Source organism: Nematolebias whitei, chromosome 18, assembly GCF_014905685.2.
Source record: "Nematolebias whitei isolate Nwh7 chromosome 18, NemWhi1, whole genome shotgun sequence".
NCBI classification, from domain to species: domain Eukaryota; kingdom Metazoa; phylum Chordata; class Actinopteri; order Cyprinodontiformes; family Rivulidae; genus Nematolebias; species Nematolebias whitei.
Window position 1 is genome coordinate 18,126,947 of NC_056515.1, and position 16,984 is coordinate 18,143,930.

A 16,984-nucleotide genomic window follows, 5' to 3' on the forward strand; every position below is an offset into this window, starting at 1 on the left:
ATCCATCCATCCATCCATCCATCCATCCTTCTATCTATCCATCTATCTATCTATCTATCTATCTATCTATCTATCTATCTATCTATCTATCTATCTATCTATCTATCTATCTATCTATCTATCTATCTATCTATCTATCTATCTATCTATCTATCTATCTATCTATCTATCTATCTATATGCCTTTAAATCCTTTATTTTATATGTAATTTAAATGAAACAATTAGCTTCACTGTATTATATTAATTTAATTGTAAGATTGTAAAATAAATCTAATCATATTTTTAAATGGTAAAAGCCAGCTGTTGTCAGTTTATGCTTGTTCATGTGCGCAACTGAAGGTGATGTTATTTGCCTTTTTATTTGTCTGTTAGCAAAATATCTCACGAACCACTGAACGGATCCTAAAGAAACTCTCAGAACATGATCCCTGGATAAGAATCTTAGAACATTCACCTTTTGGAGCCAACCCAATTCAAAATGTCTGCTACAACTCATCACGCTCAGCCAACACAGAAATGGTTGTAACTCAGCCAGTTTTACTGAGTTTAAGCTATAATTTGGCGCGATCGTAGCTGATCCTTATCTCCAACAAATAATTTAAACACTACGCATCGTTCAATACTTTCTCTGAAAACTTGTCATTAACGAGTGGTGTCTATTAACTGGATGGATTTTGGTGAAATGATCAGAAAATAACTTTTGGAGTCAACCCAATTAAACTGAGCAAATACAAATGTGCATATACCTCACTCAGTTTGACAGACAATGGACTAAAACTTGGTGTGGTAGTAGCTGAGAGTCATCCACAACACACCCTTCAAGCACTAACAGATCCAATGAGAGTTAGGATAACACCATCCACAAGGTTTGACCAAAACTCCCACAAACGATGTTGGGACATCAGTCATTCAGTACCTTCTATTGGAAATGTCCAGTTTTTAAGCTGCTTATTATTTATTTTGCAGTATAAAATATTGGCGATCTAGTGGTTGTTTTGTAATTTTTCTCGTTTTAATTTGTTTACAGATTAGCTTTATCCTGGAGGAGAAACCAGGCTTCTAAGAGGCAGCTGCCTTCTAAAAAAACCCAACATGGCTGACGGCGTGAACGCATTGCCATTCTTCTATGGCAACATCACCAGGGAAGAGGCGGAGGACTACCTGCGGCAGACAGGCTTGAGCAACGGCCTGTACCTGTTACGGCAAAGCCGAAATTATCTCGGAGGCTTCGCTTTGTCCGTTTCAAACGCAGGTCGTATCTACCACTACACAATCGAAAGAAAACCCAACGACACGTATGCCATAGCTGGTGGGAAGAGTTACCGAATCCCCATGGATGTGGTCGACTATCACTCCCAGGAGATGGACGGTTTGGTGTGTCTGCTGAAGAAACCCTGCAATCGGCCCAAGAACATGCAGCCAAAGGTGGGGCCGTTTGAGGACTTGAAGGAAAAACTCATCCGGGAGTACGTGAAGCAGACCTGGAACTTGCAGGTTGGTTTAAGCTCTGTCCTCTCTTCTTCTTCTGGCTGCATCCTCTGTCTCACCAACCATCTACAGATCCTCTACATCCACAAACCTCCCTTTCTGGCACCTCCTTATTTAGCATCCTCTGTGCAATATTTCCACCATGTCAGCCTCTCACGTTGTCTGATTAACTCATTAACCTGCTTGCATGTTAGGCATATACTTCACGAATAAGCTCAATATTACAACTATGAGTCATGTATCTCTGCAGGGAGCAGCCCTGGAACAGGCCATCATCAGCCAGAGGCCTCAACTCGAGAAACTAATCTCCACCACCGCTCATGAACGAATGCCCTGGTTCCACGGAGCCATAACGCGAGAGGACTCGGAGGCCAGGCTTCAGGGTGGCCCTCGTGTAAATGGAAAATTCCTGTAAGTATATGGTACAAGTGACGTTGGGCATCATATCCTGGTTAATTTTCTGTACCAAGTAATAGTAAAAATACAGTTTTTTGAACTCTTCCCATTTTAACTCACATAAATTATGTCACTTCAAATGTTCTGTTGTTGGTTTTTCTATGAAAAGTCCTTCCTTTTTCTGTAAGGAGTTTCAGTCATTTTGATGAATCTGCTCTTATGGGCCTTTTTTGAGTTAAACAAAAAAAAATCCCATTAAAGAGCATCTGTAGGAGAGGCTTGGGAAAACAAAAACAGCTGAAGATTTACGGTGCTTTTTTGTTTTTCACTTAATCATAACTCATCATTTTCACACAGCCGTATAATACTTTGTTGCCTGAGATGAAAGAAGCACTTTGATCAATGAAATTTGTTTTTAAATGCGCTGTAGAGTGAAACCTTGACGTGACTGATGCGGCTTCTTATCTGATCTAATAAATTACATGAGCATAGGTTGATGGGGTTAGAAGTTAGTCTATCTCCTGGTAGTTTGGGGCTTATAATGACTTTCTTTAAATCTGTTTTTTCTCCCGCAATTCCAGACACAAACCAGACTTTTACGCTTAATCTCAAACTTTTAATAGGTGTGAGATCAGGCTTTTGTGATCCTGTTTGATCACATCAGAACCTTCTAGTTTACATATCGTCCAGAATCAATTTGAGATAAGTTGGCCTGTCCAAGGCCAGCAGGGAGGCCAAATTCAGACAAGCAATAATTGTTTGGGCCGCCAGACTCTGATTTCTGTCTGCCTTCAGTTCTGCTGTTACACTCAATGGCGAATTCAAACAGATTTATGGACATTTCACCCGGTCCGTGCTCAGTTAGCTTTCTCCAAGATTGAAACCTTCATGCTTGCGAGTTCCAGGAACCACAAGTCGTCTACGATTCTCAGAAATTGCGTCCAGTTTGCAGTTGAGCTCATTAAGCATGAGTTTGAGAGCTCAAGGCATGAATTAATCCTTCACATAAGGCTAGCAGCTTTACCATGGCCGAAACTGCTGCCGACGTTGTCCTAGTTTGTCAATATCCTAGGTATCTGCTGATTCCAAAAAGCAGAAACCCTTTTATCATAAATCCAATAATGTACACATCCTCTACGTCCTTCATGGACGGAACAGATAGGAATGCCATCTTCCACTCATTCCAGGAATCCATGACATACAGTACCTAGCTGTGTGGGTCCGTTCAGGGCATGAGGGCTCTCCAGCACCGTGTCGTCTGGTGGAAATTTTTTTATCAATTACGTTGAGGGACCAGCTGACCAAATCCATAATAATTTTTGATTCAGAAGATGTGTAAAAGAAAGGTTGACAGGACAAGACAGCAAAAAAGCAGGAGGGAGGGAGAGAGGGTAAGAGCGCCCATCTTCGTTGAGAGCGAAAGAGAGAAAATGTGCAAAATGAAGATGTGCATTGGTCATTCCTTTAGGTGCCATTAACTAAGTTTTTTTATGTATTGCTTTATGCAAAGAGAAACTAACAGCTGCAGTCAATCATGACCACTAACAGGAAGTTAATCTGAGTCTTGTCAGGTAAAAAAGACACCTAGAGCCTCATGCAATACTTATAAAATGATTTAGGTGAGTGTATGCATTTATTTGATCTTGTATGTACAATTTTGACCCTGTGTGGAATAATGATAATCCACATTCAACTCAAACATGCTATTAAAACTTGTTAAAGTTATATAATACAGCATGTAATTAAAGAACTGTTCAGTATTTATTAGAAGCCCAAAGCTCACATGCTTTTATACCTGCAATGTGTGTGTTTAAACTTCAGATCACAAGTGTATATAATGCAGCAGTTAATCAAACATATCAATGGAATTAACCCGTCCAAATAAAGGTTGAATGAATATGTTTGCCTCATAAAGTCACTGATCCATGTCTGCGTTTCAAAGTGTTGCTTACAGCGCAGTGAGAAAGTTTCTGAACAAACCTGTGTGTGCTATTGTGGCTAGAAGCGTGAACTTCTCTTCGCTGCAGAACAAAATTCATGTGGAAAGACAAAGATGGTGGCTTAAGACGATGCACGCACTCACACCTAAAGTCAACGCAGAACTGGCAATTATCAACACGCACAGTTTAGCCTGTGGGAAGAAACCAATCTACCCAGAATTTGAACCTTCACACGAGAACCTGCAGAACCCAGGTTTGAAGCCCAACCTTGGTGCCTCCAACTGTTTGTCCTGAGTGGACAAACAGAGGTGGAAAGAGTACTGATAATTTGTACTCAAGTACAAGTGCCATTACACTGCTTAAATTGTACTCATTTGCAAGTAAAAGTACTGGTGTTATAAAAATACTTGAGTAAAAGTACAAAGTACTCTTCTCTAAAACTACTCAGAGTATTAATGACTTTTTAACTAATTGATGTTTTATTGTGTCAATAGAAGGCATTCTATTTGATTATCTGTTTATAACAGCTACATTCAAAGCACATTTCTCAGAAGCTCTGTCTTATTTTAGTACCAGTTAAACTGATGGCAGTGCCAATCAGTGGTTAATTTGAGCCGGATCCTGCCGGAACAAGATCCGGGAACTCTCTCATTTTGAGCCGTTGTGCTCCCACAACTCTTTGTTCGGATCCGGCAACTCCGCCCCTAAAAGTCCAAAGACATTGCACATTTTATTTAGATTATTTATTAAAAATACGAGACTGGAGCAGGAGCAACAACCAGGACTGAATTCAGCTGAGAGGAGTTCAGCTCAGAACCGTGAAGTGAGGGGAGGCAGGAGGCTGGGGGGGGTTAGGACACCGGACAGAATCGAAGCTGCTCATTCACACACACAACCTGCTGTTCTTCTCCAAAATAGTAATTTTATTAAGTGTCTACAAATGTAGGTAAATGTTGATGAATAGCAACACGTTAAAATACACCAAAATGCAGGAAATGGCATCTCTGTTATTCAAAATTTTTTGTGAGAGGCCCCACAGACCGCCTGCCCGCTGTTCCGGCATCAGGCAGTTTACAAATTAAGCCCTGGTGACAATATCTAAGATCTTTGCATACTTAGCCAAACTAATAACACACACACACAAACAATAAAAAAATCAATATCATACAGGTAGCTGTAAAACCTCGTATACCACAATATGTTTTCTGAGATTAGATGCTGAAGTCTTGTGAGCTGCTGTCACCGTAGAGATCAAACAAAGTTTACATCTGGACGCTGTCTTCTTTTTGCCCTCTGCATATGAAACATTCCTCCACGTACGACCACGAGCACTCGTCCTCAGCCTTTACCTCGTCATTTTCTCTGTTGACAGTGTTGTCTGTCTCCGTTTGGTCTTTTCTCCAACTCTTTGGTCCATAAATGACTCTACTCTACAGAGTTGTCCTGTGCTTACGTCATAGGTAATTGGCGCATTCGTGATCTAAGAGCCTTATTGGACACAAAGATGATCGGTTTGAATATTAATTCAAATTGCGGCCGTACTCAGAAGTGACTTCTGATTTTAAAAGTAGTGAAGTAGATTACCTGTACATGGTCTAAATTATACTTAAGTATGAGTAAAATTACACATGAAAGAAATACTCATAAAAGTACAAGTACCCAAAAAATCAACTTAATTACAGTAATGTGAGTATTTGTTACTCCCACCCCTGGCTATATCACTTATTGATTCTTTTCTGTCGGCTCTTCTTATTGTTGTGAAGCAGAAGTGGTGGATTGTCCTCCCACTTTAGAGAACGTGAGCTGGGCTTGGATTGTCGTGAGACAGGTTAGGTGTACCTCACTGATGTTCTGTTGCACCTCCTATACTAAGAAAAATTATCGTTGCGGGAATAAATATAATTTGCTTTCATTTCTGTCTATGGCAACTATGTTTTAATTGTGGTAAATCTATTTTATTCATTTTTTACTGTTTTGGAACTGACCCTGAAGGTTTAATTTACTTGTTATTGTGTAGATGAACAGAATGACTATACTACATGACTTCTGCATCTCTTCCTGTCCTCTCAATCCTCAACCAGTCGAGGCACACTCTGGGTCTGGTTCTGCTGGAAGTTTCGTACTGTTAAAGGGAAGACATTCCTCTCCACTGTCGCCTTGTGCTATCAGGATGGGGCATAACATTAAAATGAAGTTTTGACACTATGTTTGTCTTCTTACAAACCAAACTAATTGGTAACTGACATTTCTTAGTGTACTGAATCTAATTGTAATTACAGTAGGCCTGTCATGATAACAACTTTTGCTGGGTGATTAATTGTCTCAGAAATTATTGTGATAATAATCAAAAAAAAAAAAAAAAAGAAATTATTGTGATAAACGATAGTATTGTTTGGAATTTGACAATAATTAGTAATTATTGTCAATTTTAAGAAGAAATTTTGGTAACTTGTTTTGTACCTAGTACCTTTTTTGACCACCGAATGGCAGTATAAGACTGAACCAAATGATGAATAGTGAGGGAGTGAGTAATGTGTCTCTTTAAGAAAATGGAAGGGAGGCCTCTTGACGTGACATGGGCTGTCTCTCCTTCCTGTTTTTCGCTTCACAAAACGGTGGATGCTTGGTGCGGTTTGAGCTCTTTAGCATAGCGTTTTTCACACAAAGCTTTTAATAAAAAAAAAACATCAGTGAACAAGTTCTCAGCTTCTTTTTGCAGAGAAAAATATATTTTTTTATACAAAGGCACGAGTTTCAACTGTGAATTTTGGAGCTTCGACAAGACGGAGGTTTTTTCCCCCAAGGTCGGCCTGTTAGCTTAGCTCATAGCTTAGCTTCTCAGCGTAGCTGCTTTTAACAATTGATTGATTTTGGACGGTTAAAACAGATTTTAAAGAAAAGAGAAAAAAGAGAAAGGGAGGGGTCAGTGAAGAGCACCGGAGTTGACTTTTTGTCATCCAGTGTCTTCAGTAGAAAGAGAGACACGAAGAAATGATAAAGCTGATAAATGAAAATGAGGCTGATAATTTTCATTTATCATGCGATTAATTGATTTATTGTTTATCGCGACATGCCTAATTCTAATATAATTGAATCAAACAAATATTTTTGCACTAGACTAAAAAAGTATTCACCTCCTTGTTTTTTTTGGTTGTCTTACAACATGGCATTTAATTAGATTTTTTTATTTGATTCAAGGTAATAATTTTACACATTCTTTGCTGAATTTTAAAGTTAGGTGGTTAAAAAAAAACTTGTTGTGCATGCTCAACACATCGTGTCAGCACTTTTGGTAGCAGTTACAGCTTCAAGTCACTTCAGGTCCATCTCCATGATCTTGGTCCATGTCCATGCTGGACATTTTGTCTGTTCTTCGTGTCCAAACATCTCCAGCTCCTTTTGTTTGGATGGGTACTGTTTGTGTCCAACAATCTTTAAATCAAACCAAAGAGTCTCAATTTAATTGAAGTGTGGGCTTTAACTGGGACCAATCCTGGATATTTACCTGTTCGCCTTTAAACCACTGGGGTGTTGTTCAGCGGTGTGTTTAGGGTCATTGACCTCAGTCCTAGTCACAAATCTATGAAAAGCTCAAATATGTCTTAACTCAAGAATTTCTTTGTATTTTGCCCCATCCTAACCCTTCCCTTTGTTTCAACTCTGACCAGTTTTCCAGACTCTACCAATGAAAACCATCCCGACAGCATGATGTTACCGCCACCATGCTTCACTGTAGAGAGGGTGTGTTCAGCATGATGCCAAAAAGACCAATTTTAGTTTAATCTTCAACATGTTTGGGGAAGAAATTCCTAATGGTCTGCCTTGTTATTTTAAAATGGTGACCTTTTCCTGTCCACATTTTCCAAAAAGCTCAGCTCGGTGGAGGTTATTGGTCGTTTGGACAGATCCTCTCTTCTCTGCAGAAGAGCTGCTCTGCTCCTTCAGGGTTATCTTTGGACTATTGCAATGGTTTATCTGGGTGTCCAAATACTTCTTTAAAAAGTCTTCAGTTGATCTAAAATGTTGCTGCCAGAGTCTTAACTGGAGTTTGTCGGAGAGATCATACCTCTCCAGTTTTAGCTTCTGTCAAATCCAGAATAGAATTCAAAATCTTACTTCTAACCTACAAAGCTCTCAACATCCTAGCTCCATCTTATATTACAGATCTTATTGTTCCATATTTTCCTAACAGAGCACTTCGCTCTCAGACTGCAGGTTTACTTGCAGTTCCTAGAGTTTCCAAAAGCAGAATGGGAGGAAGATCTTTCAGTTATCAGGCTCCTCTCTTGTGGAACCAACTTCCAGTTTCTGTCCATGAGACTGACACACTGTCCAGTTTAAAGACTGGGCTTAAGACTTTCCTTTTTGATAAATCCTATAGTTAGGGTTGGCTTGTTATGATGTTATAGGCTTAGACTACTGGAGGACAAATTGACCTCATTTCCTTAAATTAATTGTTAAAATTGAATTGTTTTCATTTGATACTACAAAGTATTTCTGTCTTAAAATGTGATTCTTGACCTGCCATTGTGTATCTGTTCCTCCTTCCTGTTCCTCTCAAACCCAGCTGGTCAAAGCAGATGGTCACTTGTCCTGAGCCTGGTTCTGCTAAAGGTTTCTTCCTCATGAGGGAGTTTTTCCTTTCCACTGTCGCCTTCATGTTTGCTCAAGATGAGAGTCTGTAATGGAGTTAAACTTAAAACAGTCTGCTCCTCAGATAAATAATGTTATTAACTTGCTTTTTATGTAAGTGAATGTTTCTGTTCAGTGACCTGACATGACTTCTGTTGTGACTCGGTGCTGTGTAAATAAACTGAACTGAATTGCTTCTCTGAGTGGGAGTTTTGGGGGACGATCCTCTCTTGGTGAGTTTACTGTGACAATATAATCATTTCAGTTTCAAATATTGGCTTTAACGATGCTTTCGTGGGATGTTTGTTTTTTATATTCCGACCCTGATTTATACTTTTCCACAACATGGTTTCCGACTTGTGTGGCGTTCCTTGGTCTTCATGCTGCCCCTTGCTTGGATGTAGACTGTTGTTGTGAAATAACCTGGACCGACTTTAATTCTCACAGACGACAGGGGTGTTTAATGACTTGGGCTGAATTCTACAATTAGATTGAAGTTCTAGATAAAAACGGAGGTTCTAAAATAATTTGGAACGCTGTACGATGAAATGTTCTCAAAACCAGAGCCAGTACAGAACAACCTGCTTTCTGTTTAATATTTTCATGTGAATTAAAAAAAAACCCATTTCAGTTGTGTTATTACACCGACTGGATGTGCAGAGTGTTTGTGGAGAATTTGAAGCTTCAGAGCCAGTGGTCTCAGCTGAACAACCAGAAGAGACACACACTTATACACGCTGCGGTTTCCGCTCTGCCGGTTTGCAAAGGACTTCCTGAAGTAGCCAAACAAGAGGAAGAATGACAGCAGGGCAAGATGTGGCTTCTTCTTTGTTCATCGACCGTTTAGTGTTGTTTTTCCACTGAACCATGGCCTCACTGGTGATATCGTTAACATAAAATCATTTAAGACTTTCTCTAAAGTTTGGATTTCATGAGTGGAACAACAATAAAAATATCTCCTTTTAAAAAAAATGAGACCAATTCAGTTCTTATCAGTCAGTATGTTTAAGGGAGTTTGTGTTTAGTTCCTGTAACTGATCTGTTTTTGGTGCTGTAATGTCTTGGCTGGTTCTTTTTCACTTCCTGAGCTATAAAAATAGTTACATCAAGTCACAGCTCACAGGCTAACAGGTGGAGTTAAACACCGTTAGGTAAGATGAAACTCAATAACAAATATGGACTTAAAGCAAAAATAATATTCTGGTCTGCAGAAGCTTTAAGTAAGTAAGTAAAACTTTATTTATATAGCGCTTCTCAAGATAAAAATCACAAAACGCTTCAACGAATCAGATAAACAAAAGCAAAAAACAAATTCAGGCAAAAGCAGATTTAAAAAGATAAGTTTTTAGCTGACTTTTAAAAGAGATCACCGAGTCCAGTGATCGGAGAGTTTGAGGAAGAGAGTTCCAAAGTCTTGGAGCCACGGAAGAAAAGGCTCCATCTCCTTTAGTTTTCAGTTTTGTCTGGGGGACAGTCAGCAGGCCTTGATCACAGGACCTCAGAGCTCTAATCGGTGTGTAGGGAGGTAAAAGTTCTATTATGTAATTTGGTGTTTGACCATGTAAAGCTCTCCAGGTTAAAACCAAAACCTTAAAATCCACTCGATGTTGAACTGGGAGCCAATGAAGTTGCTTTAAAAGTGGTGTTACATGGCAATACTTTGATGATCCAGTCAGGAGATGAGCTGCAGCATTTTGCACAGACTGCAACCGGTCTAGAGAGGTTTTGTTTAAACATGTATACAGTGCATTACAATAATCCAGGCGAGATGAAACAAATGCATGAATTAACATTTCCATTTCTGGACGGGAAACAATATGGCTAAGTTTGGCGATGTTACGCAGATGGTAGAAACAGGAACGAACCAGAGACTTAATATGATTTTCCAGAGTAAAACAAGAGTCAAAGGTTAGCCCAAGATTTCTAACCGAAGACTTAGCTAAATGACCAAGAGGTCCAAGGTTCTGCTTTATCACTACAGTTGTTTTTTCTGGAGCAAAGATGATTACTTCAGTTTTCTCGCTGTTCAGCTGAAGAAAACTTTCCGTCATCCAGTTTTTAACTGATTCCATACAGCTGAGTAAGATTTGTATTTTTGAAACCTCATTTGGTAAAAAAGAGATGTACAACTGAATGTCATCAGCATAACAGTGATATGAGATATCCTTAAAAAATGACAGTATTGGACCAAGAGGGAGCAGATAGATCAAAAACAACAATGGCCCCAGAACAGAGCCCTGAGGAACACCAAAATGAACAGGGCAGGACTGGGATCTGAAAGTAGAGGAAGCCAAGAAAACTGATCTATCAGACAGGTAAGAGGACAACCATTTTAAGGCAGAACCTGAAATACCAGCCCAGCTCTTCAGCCTGTCCAGCAAGGTCAGATGGTCCACAGTGTCAAAAGCCGACGTCAGATCCAGCATAAGCAGCACAGAACATTTTCCTTTAAAGAGCAAAACTTGTCTCTCAGTCTCAGTGTTTTGATTGTGAAGAAGAAATAAAATTTAAAAAGTTATAAAACTAAGGGAATACTGAAATATTGGTCATTAAACATCCATCCATTATCTTTTACCCACTTCTTCCTTTTTGGGTCGCGGGGGGTCACTGGTGCCCATGTCCGTCAATGTATGAGAGGTGGGGACAGGTCTCCAGTCCATCACAGAGACACATAGAGACAAACAACCATTCACTCTCTCACTCTCATGCACGGAGTGAACATGCAAACTCCACCCGGAAAGGTCCCGGGCTGAAATTTGATCCAGCGACCTTCTTGCTGAGAGGCAGCATCTCTACCAACTGAACCACCGTGCTGCCCGGTCATTAAACAGTTGTTCTTTTTTTATTCAAAAGAGACAAAACCAAAACTGGATTGGCGGCTTAAAAAGCTCATTTAAAAAATGTCATCTAAAAGTTTTTGTAGATTAAAAACCTTCCAGTGTTACGTACACCGGGTCAACAAATACTGATAAAGTTGTGGAATAATAAAACTAATTTAGGTAGACTTACAAACAAAACAATTGTTAACATTAAAAAATGTTTTGATAAACTCTAAATGAAGGTATTAATACATCAGATTTCCTTCATGGCGCAGTCTGGGCTTGAACCCACGACCTCAGAATTGCAGGACCACAGCGCTTTCCACTGATCTACCACAACCTCAAAGCATTACTTTAAATATAAGTTTTAATTTAAAAAAAGACATTTTGGTACTGTCTATCTACAGGGACACATTTTTATTATAATATGACAGAAAATCTTCAGAAAAATAAAACAAATTAACAATATTTTTAGGTTATTATCATGAGTTACAAACAAAATGTATTGTGCATGACTTGATAGAAGAACAGGTGATGTCAGTGAAGAGTGATGTGGAGAAGACGATGATGAAGATGACAAAGATGATGACTTTTAGGGGAACTGAGTTCAAACTTTAAGTAAAACCCACAACAGTCAATAGCTAGGAACTAAAAATATATTCAATATCTTTTTATTTTATCGCATTTTCAAAGATGGTTTTAATTGTGCTTACCCCCCCCCCCCCCCACACACACACACACACACACCAAGCATCTCCGTTTACACAACCCCACTTATCCACAATGAAACCCTACACTGACTTGTTGAAGTTTATTTCACCCCCAAAGAAAATATCAAACTTTTCATTCCATGATTTAATTTATTCAGCTGTTAAATACATTTATAAGTATTTCTTCATAAATGTTCTCTTTAAACCTTATTTAATTTAACAGAACACGGCGATCAGAGTGAACCTTTCAATACTTGAACTTAGAGCTGTCGTACTCGTTCAAAGAGTCTTTGTTGTTTTATTAATTGGCATTTCATAAGTGGTTGTATTGGTTTATAATAAGATTTGAATCTTGTTACTTTTCTTGTACACTGCTCTGAGATGAGTTCTGTTGTAATTTGGCACCACACAGATAAACTGAATTAAATTCAATGCAGTTATTTAATTAAAGACAAGAGTTTTGTCAGTCAGCAAAAGTATCCCTGGGTTTATTACAGTGCTAATGGAATCGTTTTTGAGCAACTGGGATGTAAAAATAAAGAAAATGGATTTATTAACACAAGAAACAAAGGCTGACGTGGAATCTAAAACGTACATGAATAGTCGATGTGCTCAGGCACGGAGAGACAAAGCATGAATGGCAGTGGGAATCACAATGCACGGACAAGATGATGACAAAATGACAGGTTTAAAGGGAAACTAACGAGGAATGACAGGTGAGAGTGGGAGGAGCTGCAGCAGAAACTAAGGGTAAAGAAGCTGAAACTGACTGAGAATAAACTAAATACAATAATTATAAAGTATATGAATGGGTAAATGAGCACACAGAATGAGTTGTAAAGTGCTTTGAGTATCTTTATAAGACAGAAAGGTGCTATATAAGTACAGTCCATTTACCATTTACCATAATTATACTTTGTAGTTTATGACAAACCGGTGAGAAGAAACGTCAACAAAAGCCTTGGCCTTCACTCCACTTCTTTGTTTCTTCTTCTTGTCTTGTGCGCAGGCTCCGAGAGCGAAATCAGAACGGATCGTACGCTCTGTGTTTATTACACGAAGGCCAAGTGATGCACTATCGCATTGACAGAGACAACCACAGCAAGCTGTCCATCCCAGACGGGAAGAAGTTTGACACCCTGTGGCAGGTCATTGCAGTCGGCTGACCTCCCAAAGATGCAAACACATGCTTTATAGGGACTGTCCTAAAATATACGGACCGTGTTCATGTTCTCCAAATCAAACGCATCCCTGACATCACCATCATCACCTCCAGTCTGCAACTTTGACTGTAGCTGTACTTCCTTTAATTCTCAGTTTTTTGGGGGGGTCAACAAATAAACAAACAAACGATAGGTAAATAAAGAAAAGCATTTAAGGAATGTGTTTTTTATGAACTTCTTCTTCCTGTCACAGCTGGTGGAGCACTACTCGTACAAACCCGACGGCTTGTTACGGGTACTCACAGAGTCCAGTCCAAGACCTGATGGAGACAATGGTACAGACACACCACACAGTCCACTCGACGCTGACGTAAGGTAAACATTTAAACGATTAAATGTGTTCACGTTCCTTCTTCACAGTGCGGATAGGACGACCATTACCTCCGCTGAACCCTCCTGGATCCTTTTCTCCCATTGTAAGTTGTTTCAGTGCGTTTGTGTTGCGGACCTGCCGCACCGCTGCACTTCTTTCATGTGAAAGGGTTTAGACTGAGATGACGCATTGATCCGTTGCAGATATTTAATTATTTACGTCTGTTTCTGGCACTGGGTTTATGTTTGGCTTCTTCATCAAATTCATGTCTGTTGGCATCTCTTTATATAATTATTTCAATTTTCCAGCTAAACTCTCTCCCATTGATTTTATATGAGATTATTAATGACTAATATTGTGCGAGTTCCAGATTACGACACGTTTCAACCACTAACTTTATAAAACGGTGGCACAGGTCTGAGTTCGAGATCTACTATTTAAACCATCCATGAAACAACTATCATAAGCTGAGCTGTGGTGATTTCAAAAACAAAAACTGAAAGTCAAAAAGGGACGAGTCAGTCGAGCAAAATAAGATCTTGGTTCCACGTTAAAAGTACTTGAAACAAATGTGGTACTTTTACTTTATAATCAAACTCAAAGGTTGGCTGGGACGTTTGTTGTATATTGTAACTAGAGAAATGTAATTTCCTGTGAAAATGCAGAGTGAATGATTGCTGCTGAATGGTTTTTAATGAAAGCAGCTGAAGGAAGTTGAAATCAGCTCAAAAGGTTTCATCACTAAACTGTTGACACAGGTAAAATAAGAACAGAACGCTGTTAAGAAAATGGCAGAAATGTTGCTGAATAACCTGAAATAGGCAGAGAGAGGCTGCATAAAAAAAATGAAATTATTGAAAAGGGTAGCTAAAATTATTAAAAAAAATAAAAGCTGAAAATAGCAGAAAGATGCTGAAATAAACATAAAAAGTTGAAAATGTTCAAAAGAATCATAAAAGGTGGAAATTTCAAAATATATATAAAAAAAATACTGAGAAAGCAGCAGAAAAAGGCTAAAATGAGCAGAAAACAAAAAAAAGAACTAGCCAAAAAAAAGCAGAAAAAAAGCTGAAATGAGCAGTAAAAGGTTTTAAACAGCACAAAGACTGACCGATGTGAAGAGAGCTCCAGTCATTTCCAATAAGAAAAACATGGCCGAAACATCCATCCATCATCTTTTACCCGCTTCTTCCATTTTGGGTCACGGGGGTCGCCGGTGCCCATGTCCAGCAATCACTGTGCGAGGGGCGGGTACACCCTGGACGGGTCGCAAGTCCATCACAGGGCACCATTTGATACTGAAAAATAAAATAAAATATAATCAATAAATAATGATAAATTGAAATTGATAAGCAATATTAACTCGGGAGCACAATATATAAAACACTTTGAGCCATCTGATACTGAAAAATTAAATATAATCAGTAAATAATAATGAATTCAAATTGATCACCAACGTTTTAACTCAGGGGTGTTGTATGTAACACTTTGACCTACAAAACAAAAATGAATAAAACAATTTGTGTGGATTTGTTTTTTTAATCAAGATGAAGTCAGGATTAATGAGCACACATCGATAAAACTAAAAATACGTTTTCAATGTGAAAGAGGAAAGAGGGGGCAGGTGTCGCTCTCGCTTTGAGTTTACTCTTTGTTGCACGCGTGCTGTGAGGGACGTCCAGAGCGTCATACAAACAGCAGCAGAGGTGGCAGAGTTATTTATTCATCGTCTCATGAGCAGAGGGGAGCGACACGGTCTATGCATGGCTCCCAAAACGACAAGACAGCCATACTTGTTCATAACCTTATTATTAGTAGGTCTGAGAGATACGAGCAAACAGCTGCAGGAAACGCATGCGACAAAATGAGAATGGTGAAAAAAAAAAAAACTGCACGATACCGATACCATACCGATAATATCGTGCATATTTTACTGATTTTCTTTAACTTTAGAGTTGAATGTTAGGTAATAAAACTGAATTAATTTGTTCATGAACACTTATTATTTATGCTTTTGTTGTACTTGTACTGTTTTGCTGCCGTGTAGCACTTTGACCAACTTTGGCTGTTTTAAGAGATCAGAATGTGGCGTGTCTTTTAGTCGACTGAGGTTGTTGATGTTAGGATAAAGAAATAAGTTTGGTTTATAAATTAAAGTTAGACAGTCAAGTAGATTCATTTTGCTCGTTTATGTCAAATACTTCATCTGAATTGTTTTAGTACACATTAAACCCAGAAGTGTCATAGTGATAGTACCTGAACAGGTTGGTGTTTTTTTGAGGTTGTACTTGTTAAAAAAAAGTGACAACCACTGGACTAAATTCTTCTTATTTCCTCCATGATGATCATCTGGCTTGATCAGTTTGTTACTTCTTTGTCTGTTTGAACAAGTTGTTGATGCGTTCACATTAAAGCAGGATCATGATTCAGATAACGCAGTCTAAACTGCAGCTTCATGCAGATCAGAGGAAGGTTTGCTCGTACCGTGCCTTTTTTAAAACGCAGATATAATGATGATGATCTGAAGTCCAAGAAGGACCTCTGGGGAGGCAAAAGCTCGCTGCTTTAAACGTTAAAGTGTTCAACAAGACTCTTTCGGTGTATTTTTATGGCACACTAGTGGTGAGCTTGAGGGGGCAATAAACCCTGCAAGGTCATTTGGTGCCAGTGGAAAAATCGTAATTACGTAAAACTCACAGGTTATTCATAAAGACAATAAAAACTTATATTTGAAATATTTAATCCATCCATCCAGAGTAGTGGGGAGCTGGTGACTGTCTCCAGCAGTCATTAGATAAGGCAGCAAAAAAGCAAAAATAAAAAAAAATAATAATAAAAATTGCCCACTAGGGCAATCTGTATCTGTCATTTCCAGATAAACACACTTGAGAGAGAGAGAGGTTAGATTTATCTAGTTTTGTTCTTCTCGTCAACAGTTTGTTGAAAAGTTGTTGTTTTCAGTGGGAATATAATTCTGTGTTTAAAACATGTTAGTTAATAAAAAATATATATATATGCTCAGCATCTGTAATAATTAATTGAATATAGTGAATAAAAGTTAAAACATTCTAAAAGTTGATGTTTCTTCACATATTTTGTAGCATCGTTTGTGTGTTTGTGAGGTGGGGGGCTCGACCAGAAGCTAATGCTGTTTGGGGGCCATGGCACGGAAAAGTTTGGGAACCCCCGGTCCAGATGGTTTTGAGTTTAAAGGATGAAATACATGTTCATATTATTAAAACGTCACCTTCTGATATGTTCTCTTGTTTGATTTCTAGCAACAAGCAGCAGATGTAATCATCGGTATCTTTAAAGGTCACCCCATAGTTAAAAGAAAAAAGGTACAAAACACTTTCAATCAACTCATAATCTCCTTCACACACACACACACACACACACACACACACACACACACACACACACACACACACACACACACACACACACACACACACACACACA

At 38.7% G+C, this 16,984-nt stretch overlaps 1 protein-coding gene across 1 annotated transcript in view; it reads left to right on the top strand.

The window, feature by feature from the left end:
* Positions 1-1,078: 1,078 nt before the first annotated feature.
* Positions 1,079-16,984, top strand: part of syk (spleen tyrosine kinase) — a 24,500-nt gene continuing 8,594 nt past the window's right edge. The window contains exons 1-6 of the mRNA XM_037691868.1: positions 1,079-1,495; positions 1,740-1,900; positions 12,996-13,134; positions 13,403-13,484; positions 13,570-13,625; positions 16,801-16,863. Coding sequence (XP_037547796.1) covers positions 1,094-1,495; positions 1,740-1,900; positions 12,996-13,134; positions 13,403-13,484; positions 13,570-13,625; positions 16,801-16,863 — 903 coding nt within the window. The 5' untranslated portion in view covers positions 1,079-1,093. The remainder of the gene's footprint in view (positions 1,496-1,739; positions 1,901-12,995; positions 13,135-13,402; positions 13,485-13,569; positions 13,626-16,800; positions 16,864-16,984) is intronic.